This window comes from Pleurodeles waltl, chromosome 6 (genome assembly GCF_031143425.1).
Source record: "Pleurodeles waltl isolate 20211129_DDA chromosome 6, aPleWal1.hap1.20221129, whole genome shotgun sequence".
Classification (NCBI taxonomy): domain Eukaryota; kingdom Metazoa; phylum Chordata; class Amphibia; order Caudata; family Salamandridae; genus Pleurodeles; species Pleurodeles waltl.
Window position 1 is genome coordinate 288,985,393 of NC_090445.1, and position 18,603 is coordinate 289,003,995.

Consider the following 18,603-nt stretch of genomic DNA (forward strand, 5'->3'; position numbering starts at 1 on the left):
TAGTGCCTGCCCACACCGTGTGTGCGCCCCGCAATCTACCCTAGAGTCCAGAAGGTAGAGGCATCACTAAACTGTACTACTGCAAGGAACTGGCCAGGACAGAGCTGGGCTACACTCCCACTCCTCTCACCCGACTAATCAGACAATCCACACACTGTACCCAAACTCAACAATACTTCTCTGCAAGTGATTAATATAAGCCACAACAGGTGACACTCCACGCTACAAAAAGTGGGTGGGGGAGGAATAAAACAATATTAGCCTTGGTCAAGCCAAGGGGGGGAACCGGAGAGGGGGGAGAGGTAGCACACAACACCCCTTGAGCTCCGTCCCGTGGCTTGTGGCCTCCCAAGACTCCGCCACTCCGCAATAGAAGAGCCTAACAATAAGGAGGAGGAAAGGGGGGGAGAGGAGAAGAGACGGGGGTATCGAGAAAAAAGGAGACGCGGGGAGCAGACAGTGGTGGCAAGCCCCCAGTCTAGCAACAGACACGACTTCTCACAGCCGGCACAAATATACATTTTAACTGTTGTTCAGGCATTGGTGTTGTCAGAGTCCTGTGTTAATCCACCATCTCCGCATGGGGAACCGAATCAAGTCGATACTTCTGCAGTGACGGATTGCACCAACCGCCTCGCCTCCTCCCGCTCCCGAAGCCTCCTGTCCATGCTCAAGGTGCCATCTGAGCGCACTATCACCCTGGTGTTGCGGGTAGCATGGCATCGCCTACTGGTCCGGCGCAAGGTGGACTGCACTCCACCCATTTTGGTAGATCTCTCACAAATTCCTCTTCCCTGGGACCCCGGTGCTCTACAGCCATCACCAACCTCCAACCAATCCCATACTGCCTCGGGTGACTGAAATAAATGAGAGCGATCTTCATGGAGAACCTTCAGTTTAACAGCGAAGAGTAACATACCCAAGTTTCTTTCAATTTGCGTTTAACCCTCAGGAAGGACTGTCGTTGTAGCTCCACCTCCCGAGTGCAATCCGGAAAAGAGTGGATAATGTGATTCTCAGAAGAGGGGTCCCCATGTTTGCGTACTTTCTGAAGGATTGCGTCCCGGTCTCTGTAACTGAGGATCTTGGCGATGAGCACTCGGGAGGCACACCCGGCGGCGGTGGAGGGGCCAGTGCCCTGTGCGCACATTCCACCACAAACACGGCTGACAAGGAGGCATTAGGCAATGCTTTTTTAATCCAGTCCTCCAAAAAGGCTTCTGGGTTCGAGCCCTCTGCACCCTCGTGGAAACCCACCACATGGAGGTTGGACCTACACGCTCTTCCCTCCGCATCCTTAGCTCTCACTTCCAGTTTGGCGTTTTAACCTCCAGGGCAGTCACCGAAATCTTTAGGGTGTCAATGTCAGTCTGCATGGAGGTCACTTGTTGTTCAGTCACCACCGAACGCTCGGCAACCACCTTCAAATTAGCTCTTAGCAAGTTTACATCAACCGCCATGGCAGCGATTTGCGACTTTACCGCCTGACTCAAGGCCTCATTGGTGGCCAGGATCTGTGTACCTGAGGGTTCACATCCTTTGTTCAAGAGAACCGGGGGTTCTTGCGGCAGAGTACCACCCATAGTCTGCGCTGTATATTGGTCCATACGGGTTTGCTGCGCTCCCTTCCCCGCTTTATCCTTGCCCATGGTGTAACTGTGCCTCAGAATCGCTTCCACCGCACCCTAGAGCACTGAGGGTCCCAGCGCGCAGAACCGGGCCAGCCTACAACCCCACGTTCCTACTGGTCACAGAAGCCTGTGGAGAAAGGCCCAGTAGTAACTAGTCCTCCTAGGCCAGCGTCTCGCATAGGCCCCGGCAGCAATCACCACTGTGCGCTGAGTCCACACCACAGATAGTTATCCCGCTGCACAGGCAGACTGCAATATCCAGTGTTCCACTGTTCCGAGGGGGGGGCCACCGGGTCAAACACCCCAATATCCGCTCCATCCACCACCCATGCTGCGTCCCCGTAGAGGGGGGGGAATCCGTACCCCACCGGAGCCGACCTGGTGAGGCCAAGTTGCCACTCTCCAGGCGACCCTCACTCTGAGCCCCCTGGGTGGCACTTCTCGACGCCTCTCGCCACGAGATTAATGGGAGACCGACACGGTGGCCGCCATGTTGAGGTCAGCCAGTTGGGGGAGGGTCTGCACATCACAGAGCACCCAGCAGTGTAACACCTCCGAGCGCGTGGAGCCAAACCTGTTTCAAGGGTCCCACCAGACCCAAGCCAGCTGCAGGCACAGTCCACTCCCTGCAGAAGGGCTGGACAAAAAAGAGAGGGGGTGGGGTCCACTCCCCGCTCAGACCGACTGTTGCAGGTTAGCCTGCCGATGTCGGGGGCCCCCTACCTCCAAAATCGCATGGTAGTGCTCCGGAAGGCTCCAGCATCGAGTTATCTAGCGATCCGCCTGGCGGCCACCATGTTATCATCAACCAATCCCAGCAGGGCCCAGCCTCAAGACTCAACACCTACATGATCCCTCTCACTTGAGCCGTATCTCCATTCATCAAACCCCCGTGGTCAGTTTGCGGGGTCTGCAGGGCCTCGGGCAGGCAGGATATTGCAGGATTTGGACACGGGCCGCGAGCACTCTGCAAGTGCGTCCGAGTGGCCATCTTGCCGGCCACGCCTCCCCAAATTAGGATATGATTATAATGAATATGTATTTATATACATTTATGAACTTTTATGGTTATTTTGTATTTGCTGAATAAAGTTTTCAAACCGAACGGAACTGTAAGTCAGCTCCATAGATGTCAGATGTAATATTCTTTGTTCATATATTTTCAAGAAAGGAATGAGAGACTAACCTCCCAAAGAACTTGAAAAATCATGTTTTATAAACTCCACATTTCAATGTTCTGAAGAGAGGAACACCTTCAACTTCATTTTTCCTGCCACCTCGAGGTGTGATGCTCACAGATCTTTTTGATGCTCATTCATTTAAAGTTTTTAGGAAATGGCTATGCAATTACTTCACAAATATATGTTAAATGAATGATATTGGATGCATTTTATATTGAGGTATAAATGGGAATCATTACTGTAAATATGTATTTTTCAGCATCAATGCTAGTGATTCATTCAGTTCTTTGGTTTGTTTTCGGACTAGATTTGAAGGCTGTGGTGGAAGATATCCGAACAAGCTTGAGTGACAATGTGCAGATCATCTTTTTGAGTACAGATTCGTCTGCACAAAAAGTGGAGAGTTTCCTGGAAAAAGTAAAAGCCTCCTCGGAGCAACCTTTGTCAGATTCTTTGCGGTCAAGTGTGACCTACACATCTAATGCTCTGTATATTTTCACATCTGGGACTACAGGTATGTCAATGTTGGGAACACGAGTACACACACCTGTATGTTATTGAATCAATGAATTGGCTTCTCCTTTTAACCAGCATTGGGTATATTTTCTATTAAAAACACTGTCATCAGGACGAATCACTTATTGCTTCAAAAAAGTAAGTGATTTAGTTGTCACCTGGAAGAAGCTTCCCCATTTAACAAAAGGCAACGAGCAATTGGAAAGGCTTTTGAGTCATTTTTAGGTCTTAGGGTATTCTTTCTTACCAATGTTAAAGTAGGTCAAAAATAATTCTATGATGACTAACATACGCACACATGCACGCTTACTGGTGTGCAAATGTGAGTGGCCATCTTGGACAGATTTTTGTATTAATATGACAAAATACACAAGTCATTCCAAGAAGGCCACCCACTGCATGGGCTGCCATCATATATTGGGTTTCCCTTAAAAGTATAACAAAAGTGATTCAAAGATTGCCACCCTTATCCGTGCATGCATGCAGATGTGATGTGACCATCTCTGAATATTTCGGTCATACTTTATGATGAAAACTTTCCAATACGGCTGCCTTTGAATGAACATGGATGGGCACACATAGGTGGCTATCTTTAAATGATGTTTTAACTAAGTTATGACAAGCAAACAACAACTTGTAAAGGCAATAGCTTGGTGACCGTCTATAACGGTCAGACCTATTGTCTTTGAGAATGCCCGTTCTCATTGATTTGATGAGACCTCTCTGATTGGTATGCAGTCCAGGTATACCCTCTGAATCAAAAATAAAATATCGAGGTATACAATATCAAGGGCAAAATATCAAAAAGGTAAAGTAAATCTAAATGTTCTATACCTAACTTCAAATCTATCTATCTATCTATCTATCTATCTATCTATCTATCTATCTATCTATCTATTTATCTATCTATCGCTTTTGAAGGTAGGAATAGTAAAGCTTCCTCTATCTCCACTTTCCTTTTGATATTTTGGTCTTTATTTTGTCCATGAAACTCTTGTATCTTAATATGTTTAGCCTTGATATTCAGAGGTTCCTACAGTATTGTGGTGGATATTGATCAGAAGTTGCTGGTAGATGTTGGACAAAGCTGATCTATGAGCATTACTCCTATTTGTCTATTTCTTTCATTTCAATATTAACCACTTTAGTATGAAATGTTTTTGTGGGTTTTGTTTCTTTAATTATTATTTTATTGTATACTGGTACATATTATCAAGATTGCAGTTGGTGATGTTGACTATAATCATTGCTGCTGCCTTCCTTTGTCTTGATGTTCTATACTCATTTCCTGGTTACTAGCATACATTTTCAAGACTGCCGTTAATGAAGATTGGCATAATCCTTGCTACTGCCTTCCTTTGCCTTGATATTTCATAGTTGCCATGTGGTCCCATTTCATGTGCGGCCAATAGTGTAGAGGACAAGAACATTCCTGAAACAACATACTGCAGCAGGCTTACTTGCCTTCTCCCTGATTGCACCACAAATATTATTCACATTCCTGCTACATGTGATGTACCTGTTCCGTATGTGAAGGAACCTTGTGCTACTGCTACAGGTATTTGTCCTGTGAGTTGTGGGTTCAGTAACCCAGGCCTTATGGTAGATTCCATTCTAATTTTCTCAATCAAAACCCGTGCCCTTTTCAGACAACTTAAGCAATTCTGGGATTTGTAGCAAACAATGGTTCAGGGACTTGTAGGTTTGCTTCTTCCACACTAAGCATGCAGAGTGATAGTGACTAAAAAGCGAGGGCTGGATGAAGGTATCACAAATTATGTAGGTCTTTGATATCTTGTAATGCAACAGGTATTCCTATGACACCAAAATCCTGGGGTGTCCAGACGGTTGAATAGCACAATAGTTAGATGCTCATTTGAATGAGACTACCTGTCACGTAGCACTTAAATAGCTCCCATGATGAGGTGTGGTCTTCCTCCGCAAGCTGAGCCAGATGCTTTGTGGGTAGGGAGGTGTTCTGTTTCACTGACAGGATGACTATCTGGGCTATGTCAAGGAACTTAATAAACCTCAAAGAGGCCTACCCTGTCACAGACAAATGTTAGCTGACTCCTGGGTAGGGTTCTCCCCCTCCCCATTCCAGGTAGGTCCCATCCATGTGGGAGTAGAGCTGCCCCCAGACCCGTGGGCTGGGAACACAGACTCTGCAAAAGGGGGAAAGGTTCCACCATCTATGATTTAAGCAGAGAGGGGTACTTCACTGTTGGATTCTTTGCTGTAGGGCACATAGGAAGTTCTGTAATAGTGGATAGGCTCAAACGATCATAACACTGACCTTTTCAAGCTACAGGGAAACAACAAGCTACAAGAGGCCTTTTCTACAAATGTTCAACTGACCATTTCTAACTGGACCTTCCCTGGCCCATGCTGCTGGCTCTGATAAAGTGAGTCTTGACCCCCAACTGCTGTCCCCAAGGTCCTTGATCCTTGGCTGGTGTCAAAGTGTACTCCTCCCAACTTTTCCTGAAACCTGGAGCTTAGAAACTCTGTGGCTCCGAAGACTTTCAAAGGACCAGGACTAACCTGCCTAGCCGATCAGACGAAGGTGCTTTGTTGCTGGGCCACAGATTCAATAATTTAAAAAAAGAGGCAATACCCATAACCCTTGGACCTGGTTAGTTAAAGTAAAATAACAATAATCGTGAAGGGGGAGGTGAGACCCTTGCCTTCCAGGAAAAAAGTCTCTTTGACAGCTCTATCTGTTGCTTTTGGTAAACTTCTCCTCACTATACAAATATTTCAATAATGAATGTCTTTTATTTAATACATTCATTTTCTTTTGCAAGTAAGAACAGTCATTTCAATGTATTGGCCTTGAAATAATCGGTGCTCCTATATGGTTGTACGACGGAACACCGATTTCCTAAACAACTAGTGCCTTAACAACGAGGTCGGAACACCGACCTCGTTGCTACTACTAATGATTTTACCACAAATGCGTTAACAACGATTTTCATTGTAAAGGCATTCCTGATAAAAGCATTACCCCCCAAACCCCACCCCAAAACCTAAAACCCTCTGACCCCCCACTCCCTCCCCAAAACCAAAAATGCCCCACCCCCCAACCTCACCCCAAAACCTAAAACCCCCTGACCCCCACCCCCTCGCCAAAACCAAAAACGCCCCACCCCCCCAACCCCACCCCAAAACCTAAAACCCCCTGACCCCCCACCCCTCCCCAAAACCAAAAACGCCCCACCCCCAACCCCACCCCAAAACCTAACACCCCCTAACCCGCCACCCCTCCCCAAAACCAAAAACGCCCCACCCCCCCAACCCCGCCCCAAAACCTAAAAACCCCTGACCCCCCACCCCTTCCCCAAAACCAAAAACGCCCCACCCCCAACCCCACCCCAAAACCTAAAACCCCCTGACCCCCCACCCCACCCCAAAACCAAAAACACCCCACCCCCCCAACCCCACCCCAAAACCTAAAACCCCCTAACCCCCTCCCCAAAACCAAAACCAAAAACGCCCCACCCCAAAACCTAAAACCCCTTGACCCCCACCCCCTCCCCAAAACCAAAAACGCCCCACCCCCCAACCCCACCCCAAAACCTAAAGCCCCCTGACCCCCTACCCCCTCCCCAAAACCAAAAACACCCCACCCCCCCCAACCCCGCCTCAAAACCTAAAACCCCCTGACCCCCACCCCCTCCCCAAAACCAAAAACACCCCACCCCCCCAACCCCACCCCAAAACCTAAAACCCCCTGACCCCCCACCCCCTCCCCAAAACCAAAAACGCCCCACCCCCCTAACCCCACCCCAAAACCTAAAACCCCCTGACCGTCCACTCCCTCCCCAAAACCAAAAACATCCCACCCCTAACCCCACCCCAAAACCTAAAATCCCCTGACCCCCACCCCCTCCCCAAACCAAAAACGCCCCACCCCCCCAACCCCACCCCAAAACCTAAAACCGCCCCACCCCCCCAACCCCACCCCAAAACCTAAAACCCCCTGAACCCCACCCCCTCCCCAAAACCTAAAACCCCCCACTTACCTTAGTCGAGCCCTTGTCACCTGCGTCCTCCTCCTTCGCCAACTCCCTTCTTTGTACCTTAACCACGCATGTTCGTAGTTCAGAACATACGTAGTTAAGGCACAAAATAACGGAGTCGTGGTTAAAAAAAGCGTTGTTGCGCTTTCGTTAACCACGACTTCGTTAAAAAGACTTCGTAATAAAGGATGTTTCCCATCCTAAACGGTTGTACCTTCAGATAGATGGACCATATGAACCAAATGTGTTTTCCCACAGCCTTACTCTTCAGATTCAAAAAACACTATGGGGTTCATTCTGACTCCCGCCGGCCGCGGTAACCGCGGTGCCGGCGGGAGCCGCCAGAATACCGCTGCGCGGTCAGAAGACCGCCGCGGTTATTCTGTGTTTCCCGCTGGGCTGGCGGGCGACCGCCAGAAGGCCGCCTGCCAGCCCAGCGGGAAACCCCTTCCCACGAGGAAGCCGGCTCCGAATGGAGCCGGCGGAGTGGGAAGGGTGCGACGGGTGCAGTAGAACCCGTCGCGATTTTCAGTGTCTGCATGGCAGACACTAAAAATCTTTTAGGGGCCCTCTTACGGGGGCCCCTGCAGTGCCCATGCCATTGGCATGGGCACTGCAGGGGCCCCCAGGGGCCCCACGACACCCCTCACCGCCATCCTGTTCCTGGCGGTCAAAACCGCCAGGAACAGGATGGCGGTGAGGGGGTCGGAATCCCCATGGCCATGGAGGATTCCTCAGGGCAGCGGAAAACCGGCGGGAGACCGCCGGTTTTCCGTTTCTGACCACGGCCATACCGCCGCGGTCAGAATGCCCTTGGGAGCACCGCCAGCCTTTTGGCGGTGCTCCCGCAGTCCCCGGCCCTGGCGGTCCATGACCGCCAGGGTCAGAATGACCGCCTATATCCTAGAATTCTCAAAGGGGGGGGCTGGGTTACATCCACGTCCATAGGGCTGGAATGAACTGTTTGCTGTTTACTTTACATGAGTGAAAATACATATATTAGCAGGACACTCAATCCTACTGATTCACTTTTTTTCTCACACTAATGATTATTTCACAATCTTTAGAATAGGTCAAAATGATCTGCAATACAAAGAATTTGACTGCAACACAGATGAAATCCAGTAAAAATATTGAGCTTTATCCACAAAGATAAACTTACATTTGTGTGTAAGTTTACTATTGGCTTTTGTATTCCCAAAGTACGAGTTTTTGTACTCACGTACTATGAGTTAATAGGTTACGACTTAAGGGGCGTAGAAGTCTGCACATAAAAAGATATAGACCTATCTTTTTATATTCGGAGTTCTCTGCTCTGACTATGGAAACTCTGCTGTCGTAGACCTACTATTAACATGTAATTTGGGAATACAAAAGTATAAGTTTACCTTTGTGAATCAGGCCCGTGATATGTAAGAAACTAGAAGTACTAGTTGAGAGGGGTGAGTGCCCACATCAACCAGTAATCACAATCCTTGTCAGTGTGAACCACCAAAAGCACCAAATTAACCTGAGGTCAATCCCCTGGTAATTATTGCAGCCTTAACCTTGAGGCACTTTGCAAAGTATTTATGCAGTACCAAAACAGTAATAAAATCCAAATATAGTGCCAAGAAAATCCCAAAGTAGTTTAGAACAATAGAGAATACTTTATTAAATAAAATAACACCAAAACAACAAAAACCCAATAAAGGAAACTGCAGTAATGAATTTTTGAAGTTTAAATGTGACAATTGAGCTAAAAAGCTTTACACGCCAACCTTGGTCATCTGGTTGTACTAAACCAGCACCTAGGCAGAAGATAATGCTGACCACGATGGGTCAGATAGAGAAACTAGTTTTAATTCGGTCAGGAGTTTTACCATCAGACTTTTTTTTAAAGTTTATTTTTCTTTTATTGATAAAGACAGAACTTACCATGCAAACAAGGCAGTATTGTGTTTTCCTTTTCACAATGAGAAAAGATCATTAGACATGCAGAAAAAGACATCACAGGTAACAGTACTTGTCATTTACTCCAGTATCTCATGCTGTTGTCAAATTCGTAAAGGAAAACATCTAGATTGCAGTGTTGCTGCGTGGATATGCAATCTACTGAAGAAGAACATAAACTGGGGAAAAGAGGGATAGAAAAGTACTTGCGGGGTCAAGGGCAGTACTATGAAATGTTCTGCTTTGAAAGAAATGTGGTTTCAGAGTGCAAACAAGAAAGTGAGACATAATCGGTAAAGGGTGTAGAGTTGTGCTGTTACGGGGTGCAATGAATAGCTGGTGGGGGTACAGCTGTGTGGGTAGTGGGTCCGAGGAATATGGAACGGAAGAGGTGGGGAGAGGGTGAGAATTCCCAGTATTCAGGCTTGGGTGATGCTCATCTGTGGGGCAATTAGGTATTGATTGCATTTTTTATTAAAAAGAGGGACGTACTGTGCAGAATACAATTGATTAGGGTGGCATGGTGTCATTGCGTGCATGTTAATCGAAATGTGTGCGTATTATGGCCCAATGATATGAGATAGTGCATTCCCAAAAGCCACGCATCTCCTTATCAGAGTGCCTCTTTTTCAGCCGCACCCCAGTTACACAGGGCTCCCCACCAAGCTTCCACCGGCAGCGGGGATGAGGAACACCAATGCAATATGAGAGTGCAGATGGCCAGCAGAAGTGCCAAGGCTGCAAAGGGGTTACAGACCTTGTTACTCTTTCAACGTTTACAATTATTGAGGGCACTGGGCTTACAAGTATTTAAGTCTGCCAGGTCCATTAACTCTCGGAGTGTGGCATGTACTGAAGACCAATAATGTTGCAGTGACAGGCAAGACCACAAAACGTGGCAGAAGTCCACGCCTAGGAGAGGACAGCATGGGCAGGTAATGTGTGCTGTTGGGTAATAGCGGTTCAATCAGGCCGGGGTGAGATATGCTCTGTTTAAGATGTAACATTTACTATTCTTGAAGAAGTTCCGGGAGACTTGTTTCGGGTGTAATATTGCTAACTCCCATTCTTTGCCCTGCAGTGCCCTCCCTATATCCACCTCCTATTGCTGTCAAAGGGTAATGAGAGGGGGTGTCAATGATTTCACGTATGGCCCTGTAAAGTCAGGTGATAATTTGGCGTATTTTATGTATTGTATGTGTGGCCGAATATGGGGGTGGTTCAGTCTCTGCAGCACCCCACAATGTTTGAGCTATATTGCATAGTTGCGGACACGTAAGGAATCGCCCAGTGGGTAGTGTGCAGTCTGAAATCAGTTGGGTAAAGGGGAGGAGGTGGCCCTCAGTATATAAGTCACCTATGGTGTGTAGTAAGCCCGATGTCCAATTCTCCAGCGTCTTGGTTGTGTAAAAACCTGGAAAACGTGTAAGTCCTACAAAAGGGATGTTGGGGGCATAAAACTGTTTACAGTGTGAGAGCTCACGTATGCAAAGCAAGCATGCATATGCTACTGCCACCTGTAAGGGCCAGAGTGAAGAGAGTAGCACTTTAGAGTAGGTTACATAGTGTAGCTGGTGTCCGGGTACTGCAGGAGTCACTGGGTCACCCATGTAGTGGCCTATGACCTATAGGAGGGAGCTCCCAACGCACTTCACTCCACTGGGAGCTGCAGTGTCTTGGGGGCTACCCAGTGGTGTTTTGCACCATAGATTAACAAGCACAGTAAAGTATTCAACTCTTTGAAGAAGTGGTTTGGGGGAATGAATGGAAGGTTTGAGAAGGTATGTAATAATGTGGGGAGTCCACTCATTTTTATGAGAGCAATTTTTCAGATAGGGGTGAATGGGAGGGATTGCCAAAAGGTTATCTGTGGATACTAGCGAAGATCCTGCGGAGATTTCCCTCCTATAGATCGGATGGTGAATGATAGAGGTGGACCCTCAGGAAGCGGGCCGCTTCTGAGCACCACTGCAATTGTGTCCCTCCAAGAGATATATCACGTTGCGGATGTCCAGGGCCCTGGGGTAGAACACTGACTTAGTCCAGTTCACCTGCAGCCCTGAAACCTAAGCAAATTCTGTAAGGGTGATGTGTATTGGGGCTAAGGCCTGTGTCATATCTTTAAGATATATGAACAATTCTTCCAAATAAAATGCAACTGCATGCACACGGTCCTGTAGGGGAATGCCGCACTCTTGGCCATTCTTTCAAAGAAGGATCGGTATTGGTTCCATCGCTAATGCAAATAGCACAAGGGGGAGAGTAGGAATCCTTGCCTAGTGCCCCTCACACTGGAAAAGGGGCAGAGACAAGAGGACCTAAGTGCACTTGAGACAATGGGTCCTTGTACAACAGGTGAGTGTAGGCGAGCAGGCGTCTGCCCATACCCTTCGAGGTGAGCACCTGAAAGAGATATTTCCAAGACATGGTATCATACATCTTCTCTACGTCCAAGATTAGACAAGCCACTAGTGGATAGTCGCTCTATTCTTTTTTCTGGCCTAAAGGGGGCTAACAGGGGTCATTCCAGCGAGGAATCCACCCATGCTGCATGCCATTTTACAGCTGACCTCAGCCTTATTTTTGCAAGCCAGCTAAGGAGAGGAAGGGCAGACCTTCATTCTAAGATAATGGGGTGGGTGCTCCTCTCAGGTACTAAGTACGGACAGATTGGGCTATCAACACTATGCGCTCGCTAAGAAGCTACATGATGGGCATTAGGTAGGATTTTTGTATACATGTTTATTGCAATATGTTGGGATTGTTAATTCTTTTTTCAATCTTGTTATGCCTCAGTATCCCGATTGTTTTCGCAGCTGATTTCTCGAAGAATTTGAGTGATTTACATAGCCGGAAAACACCCCGCTGTCTCTCCGGGACGATCGAATCCAACCCTATAGATTCTTTGAGAAATCAGCTGCAAAAACACAAAGTTAATCGGTCCCCTGACATTACTATAATTTTAGGACACCAGAGGGCGCTCTGAGGCCATGGCGTGCACACTGATGCACGGTGGAGTCTATTCAAACTGAGCATTTTCGGGGCGGCAAAAGGGATGGAAGCAGTCGTCCTCCTCTGTGTCGAAAGAAATATATAAGTAAGTAATTGTTTGATAGGAATCTATGCACTATGGATATATTTTTATTGTCACGCCCCGCACTGAAATGTGTATATATGCATATTTGAGTCGAAAGAAACAGAAAATAAATATATAAGTAAGTGATTGTTCGATAAGAATCCATGCATTGTGGATATTTTTATCATCATGCCCCGCATGTAAGTGTATATGTATGTATTTATATATATATATATATATATATATATATATATATATATATATATTGGTTTTTTTTTTAGCAGCCCCAATAACTAGGTAACTGAGAGTAGTATATCACGGCTCACGGTGACCACAGAGGACCTAGAAGAGTGATGAATACATCAAATAGATATGAGAGGAATGCTTTGCACTTTGTACTTTTAGACCACGAATAAGTGATATCCCCTGACAAAGGATGAGCAACTAGGCTAAACAGAAGAAGAGACGGTTGGGGAATAACAATAACTACATATATGAGAGATTACACTGATTAACCAACATCCCTTTTGTAGGACTTACACGTTTTCCAGGTTTTTACACAACCAAGACGCTGGAGAATTGGACATCGGGCTTACTACACACCATAGGTGACTTATATACTGAGGGCCACCTCCTCCCCTTTACCCAACTGATTTCAGACTGCACACTACCCACTGGGCGATTCCTTACGTGTCCGCAACTATGCAATATAGCTCAAACATTGTGGGGTGCTGCAGAGACTGAACCACCCCCACATTCGGCCACACATACAATACATACAATACGCCAACTTATCCCCTGACTTTACAGGGCCATACGTGAAATCATTGACACCCCCTCTCATTACCCTTTGACAGCAATAGGAGGTGGATATAGGGAGGGCACTGCAGGGCAAAGAATGGGAGTTAGCAATATTACACCCGAAACAAGTCTCCCTGAACTTCTTCAAGAATAGTAAATGTTACATCTTAAACAGAGCATATCTCACCCCGGCCTGATTGAACCGCTATTACCCAACAGCACACATTACCTGCCCATGCTGTCCTCTCCTAGGCGTGGACTTCTGCCACGTTTTGTGGTCTTGCCTGTCATTGCAACATTATTGGTCTTCAGTACATGCCACACTCCGAGAGTTAATGGACCTGGCAGACTTAAATACTTGTAAGCCCAGTGCCCTCAATAATTTTAAACGTTGAAAGAGTAACAAGGTCTGTAACCCCTTTGCAGCCTTGGCACTTCTGCTGGCCATCTGCACTCTCACATTGCATTGGTGTTCCTCATCCCCGCTGCCGGTGGAAGCTTGGTGGGGAGCCCTGTGTAACTGGGGTGCGGCTGAAGAAGAGGCACTCTGATAAGGAGATGCGTGGCCTTTGGAAATGCACTATCTCATATCATTGGGCCATAATACGCACACATTTCGATTAACATGCACGCAATGACACCATGCCACCCTAATCAACTGTATTCTGCACCGTACGTCCCTCCTTTTAATTAAAAATGCAATCAATACCTAATTGCCCCACAGATGAGCATCACCCAAGCCTGAATACTGGGAATTCTCACCCTCTCCCCACCTCTTCCGTTCCATATTCCACGGACCCACTACCCACACAGTTGTACCCCCACCAGCTATTCATTGCACCCCGTAACAGCACAACTCTACATCCTTTACCGATTATGTCTCACTTTCTTGTTTGCACTCTGAAACCACATTTCTTTCAAAGCAGAACATTTCATAGTACTGCCCTTGACCCCGCAAGTACTTTTCTATCCCTCTTTTCCCCAGTTTATGTTCTTCTTCAGTAGATTGCATATCCACGCAGCAACACTGCAATCTAGATGTTTTCCTTTACGAATTTGACAACAACATGAGGTACTGGAGTAAATGACAAGTACTGTTACCTGTGATGTCTTTTGCTGCATATCTAATGATCTTTTCTCACTGTGAAAAGGAAAACACACTTTGATTACCTGGGAGTTAGACTCGAGGACACGCACAAATGGCAGGCCCATTTATCAAAGGCATACATGAGACTGAGACAGAATTCGGGGGGGTGGTGTTCTGAGATTTGCCAATAGATCCCCTAGATTGGCAATCTCCTGCAATAGAAATATATAAAGCACAAGCTAGAGGGGGAGCTTTGTACGGAGCAGAGCTATGGGGGCATGGCAATCTGAAGGAGTTAGAGCGAGACGACATTTTTTCATAAAAGCCTTATTAAATATACCTTCAAGCTCTCCTACGCTGCCCATTCAGATGGATCTAAATTTATATTCCGTCACTCACATAGCTGCCTTAAGACCAATATTGTACTGGATCAGGATCTGGTCCATGGACATTTTTAGCCCATACAGAACATGGTTGAATGCCTTACTGAACACACACAGAACAAGAAAAATTCCATGGTACAATCATGTTGAAAACAGTTTGACTAAATTAGGGCTGGGTGTGTTCTGGTCAGACCATCTTTACCTTCCAAAAAATGCTGCACAGGTGGTCAAGGACGCATAATGGCTAAACCTACAAGTAGAAAAGCTAGCCGAGGTGCCTTCTTTTAGTTTGATAGACAGATTCATATCAGTTAAATGCCATTATGAATTTGAAAAAATATGGATTTGATTTTATCCCCCATAGCACGTGCACTTTACATCAGGTTCAGGTTGGAATCGCTACCATTACGCGCCTTTCCCTGTGGATGGTTCCAACAGGATAGCCATCTTGATTCATGTCCAATGGGCTGTGGGTATGCTGAATGTATTGCCCATGTCTTAGTCCATTGATCCGCTTATACTAAGCAGCGGGACCAATGGATTATACCACTGTGCAGATCCATGGGCATCAGTAATCAGCCTCTAGCTCTTAGGATCTGCAGAACAAACACCCACGGGATTGTGGTATGTGCATTGGCAAGATTCTTATTATGCAATTTGGCACATTAGGGCAAAACGTTTGGGGACAATTTGTAATGCATTACATTAAAGCTGGCCCAAGTTTGAAGACACAATCGAAAATGTTGCACCTATAGATAATTTTGGATTGTTTAGTGACCTCCATGTAACATTTGATTATATTTTTTATTTTTGATATATTGCATTTTTATCTTGCATTTTAAATTTGCTAGCTAGAGGATTTTATACTAGTGTCTCTGTATATTAGCAACCTTTTTGCAATATTTGATTATATTTTTATATTATCATATCTTGCACTTTTACTATTCTATTTTTAGCATTGTTTAGTCAGAGGATTTTATATCATTGTCTCCTTATACTTCTTAAATGTGTATTGTATAATGTGCATTTATGTTAGTTTTACTACCGAAATAAAGCTAACAACAACAACAACAATATTATCCTTTTCCTAATGTTGCTGAGCCAATTTTATTCTGAAGCAAATCCTTTGCCAACTTTCTCACAAACACCTGGTTCTTTCAACTCTTTCAAATCAGTACTTACTTAGTAAGTAAGCTTCTAATTTCTTTACTATTATCGGGAATAAATGAGCAGCAATGCTTAGAATTAATCATTTTACAAACTCTACCATCCTTTACTAAAAGAATGTCTAATTAAAGCCTGTTCCGAAGAGTCATAGCTCTTTCAGCAGCTAAATCTGTATCTATCAGGAGTATGGCTCCTGAAAAATTTAGTAGCATGTTATCCACAATAGTAGACAACTTTCAAATGTTTATCAAATTCATAACAACTCCTCCTGAAGGTATCATTGCTCCAAATATATCTCCCACTATACCAGAATCACTATACCAATCTCCATTCAATTCTCCTACACTCAGTTCTTTCCTTCTAGTTGTGTCTACTTCTTCCTCGATTGTTGCCACAATAACTTTTTCCTTACTTTTTGCTTGTGATGTAGGCCACTTTTCTCCTTTCAGTGGACCCTTGGTCAATGCATTTTTCAGTGTTGAACTTGAAACTTCTTCTTGCTCTGCAGGATTTTTTCTTGACAGACCTGCAACTGGTTCAGGAGGAGTCAGATCACATTGGCTTTGATCCATCTCAACTCCTTCCCCCTCAAGATCTTGCATTTGCTCTCTTTGTCTCTCAAATTTGTCCACTTCTGGGAAAGCCCTCCTCTGACCAGGCTCTATTGCTGCCTCAATTGAGATTGGCTCACTGTCATCATCCTGGAGGTCTCCTTTGTCTCTCACAAGAGTGACTGAACCGTCTTCAACGAGCTCAGATCCGGCCTCAGTTCCTTTTTCTTCTCCTTCCGGCTCTGAGGCTTGTCTGGTCGTTGTTGGTATTCTCAACAACTCCTCTTCATCGTCCAAAGGACATGCCACTTTCTTCATGTGGCTTGCATGGATCCATTTAGAAACTCCAGCACACTTCATAGCTGTGGTAGTAACCAGAACTACCTGGAACGGGCCTTTCCAGCAAGGTTCCAAACACGTCTTCCACATGTGTTTCCGACCACAACACAGTCACAGGTTCTCAGGTTGTGTCCTGGGTCATGGATCGGTGGCAGTGTGGTAGCTTCCCCCTGCTTAGAGAAAGAGTGAACAACATCAGCGAGACCTTTGCAGTAGGTCAACACCATATCATCTCTATTGCTTACAAGTGCATTTGCAGGGACCACTGGCAACCCCATTGCTCTGCCCATGAGGATTTCGTGCAGTGACAATCCTGTCTTCCTTTCGGGTGTGTTTCTCATTGTCATCAGAACTAAAGGAAATGCATCAGGCCATTTCAGATTCTTGGACACACACATCTTTGCCACTCTTGATTTCGGGGTACCATTCATCTGTTCCACTAGTCCTGATGCTCCAGGGCAGTAACTACAATGAAACTTCTGCTCAATGTTCAATGCTGCACACAGTAATATAATTACTTCATTGTTGAAGTGACTTCCCCTATCTGATTCTAAAGAGATCAGAAACCCAAAACATGGCCCTAAGCAACAGTTTTGCTACAGTGAGGCTGTCATTTCTTCATTTTGGGCACGCTTCAATCCAGTGACTAAAGATGTAGACAATCACCAACACATATATCAAACCCCCACACACAGACATCTCAATACAATCCATCTGCATTCTGCTGAATGGACCTCCTGCTCTTCCAATGTGACTCACATTAACCACTGTCCCTTTCCCCGCGTTCATTTGCTGGCAGATGACGCAACAATGGCAAACTGCTTCAGCAACTTGTCTAAACCTTGGATTGAACCAATTGTGTTTGAGCAAACATACATTGCATCCCTCCCAACATGTGCGTGACCATGATAAAATCTGACCATTTGGGACAACAGACTATTTGGCAGAACCAATTAACCCTCTTCTGAAACCCACAATTCATCTTGTCGCTGTACACATTTAATTTTGTCCCATGAATGTTTTTCCTCCCAGTCAACATTATTCTGGAATGTTTTCAATTCTTCCAATGTGTCTATTACTTTCAATTCAAAACTTGGACATGTTTCATCTTTTTCAGGTAACAATTCCCACTTATCTTTGAATGATATACAGTTCAATGCGCAAAATCTTACAACTTGATCCACATATCCATTTCTTATTGACACAAACTCTTGCGATTTCAGGTGTGCACTGCATTTCACCACAGCAATCTTTTCAGGCATTTAGATAGCATGCAAAAATTCTCTAATTCCCTCACCATTTCTCACTGGTGAACCAGAAGAGGCCATGAAACCTCTCTGTGACCACAACTGGCCAAAATCATGGACTATTCCAAATCAATACTGGCTATCCGTGTAGGTGGTAACTTTAAGCTCAGCAGAAACATAGCACGCTCCAGTAAGGGCTACCAGTTCTGCTACCTGTATAGAACACACTCCTTGAAGCCAGGACATTTCCAGGATACCAGAAATTGTGCAAACAGCATATCCTGCTCTCAGTACTCCTGTATTGTCTCTTAGACAGGAACCATCAATGAAGATAATTTGGTCATTTTCTTACAGTCTGGTGTCAGATCTCGGTTTTGTGTACAGATCAGTTACTTCAAGACAATCATGCTCAATGTCTTCCACTTTTTTCAATTTAAACATTTTCATTAAGGAGTAAGGTTGTTGGGTTCAGCACTGTACATCTTTTTAATGACACATTTGGTGACCCTAAAATACTCGTCTCATACCTAGTCAATCTTGCACATGTTAGGTACTGGGTTTTCGTCTTTGTAAGTAGGATTTCATTTGAATGAGGGACCATGATAGTTAAGGGGTGTCCCATCACAATGCCTTCACAATGTGTGAGGCTCTGTCCAACCGCTGCAATTGC

At 45.6% G+C, this 18,603-nt stretch overlaps 1 protein-coding gene across 1 annotated transcript in view; it reads left to right on the plus strand.

Annotated features, from left to right (window-relative positions):
- The window catches only part of LOC138299639 (long-chain fatty acid transport protein 2-like), a 645,148-nt gene that overhangs the window by 269,961 nt on the left and 356,584 nt on the right, over positions 1 to 18,603 (plus strand). The window contains exon 2 of the mRNA XM_069238086.1: positions 3,120 to 3,326. Coding sequence (XP_069094187.1) covers positions 3,120 to 3,326 — 207 coding nt within the window. The remainder of the gene's footprint in view (positions 1 to 3,119; positions 3,327 to 18,603) is intronic.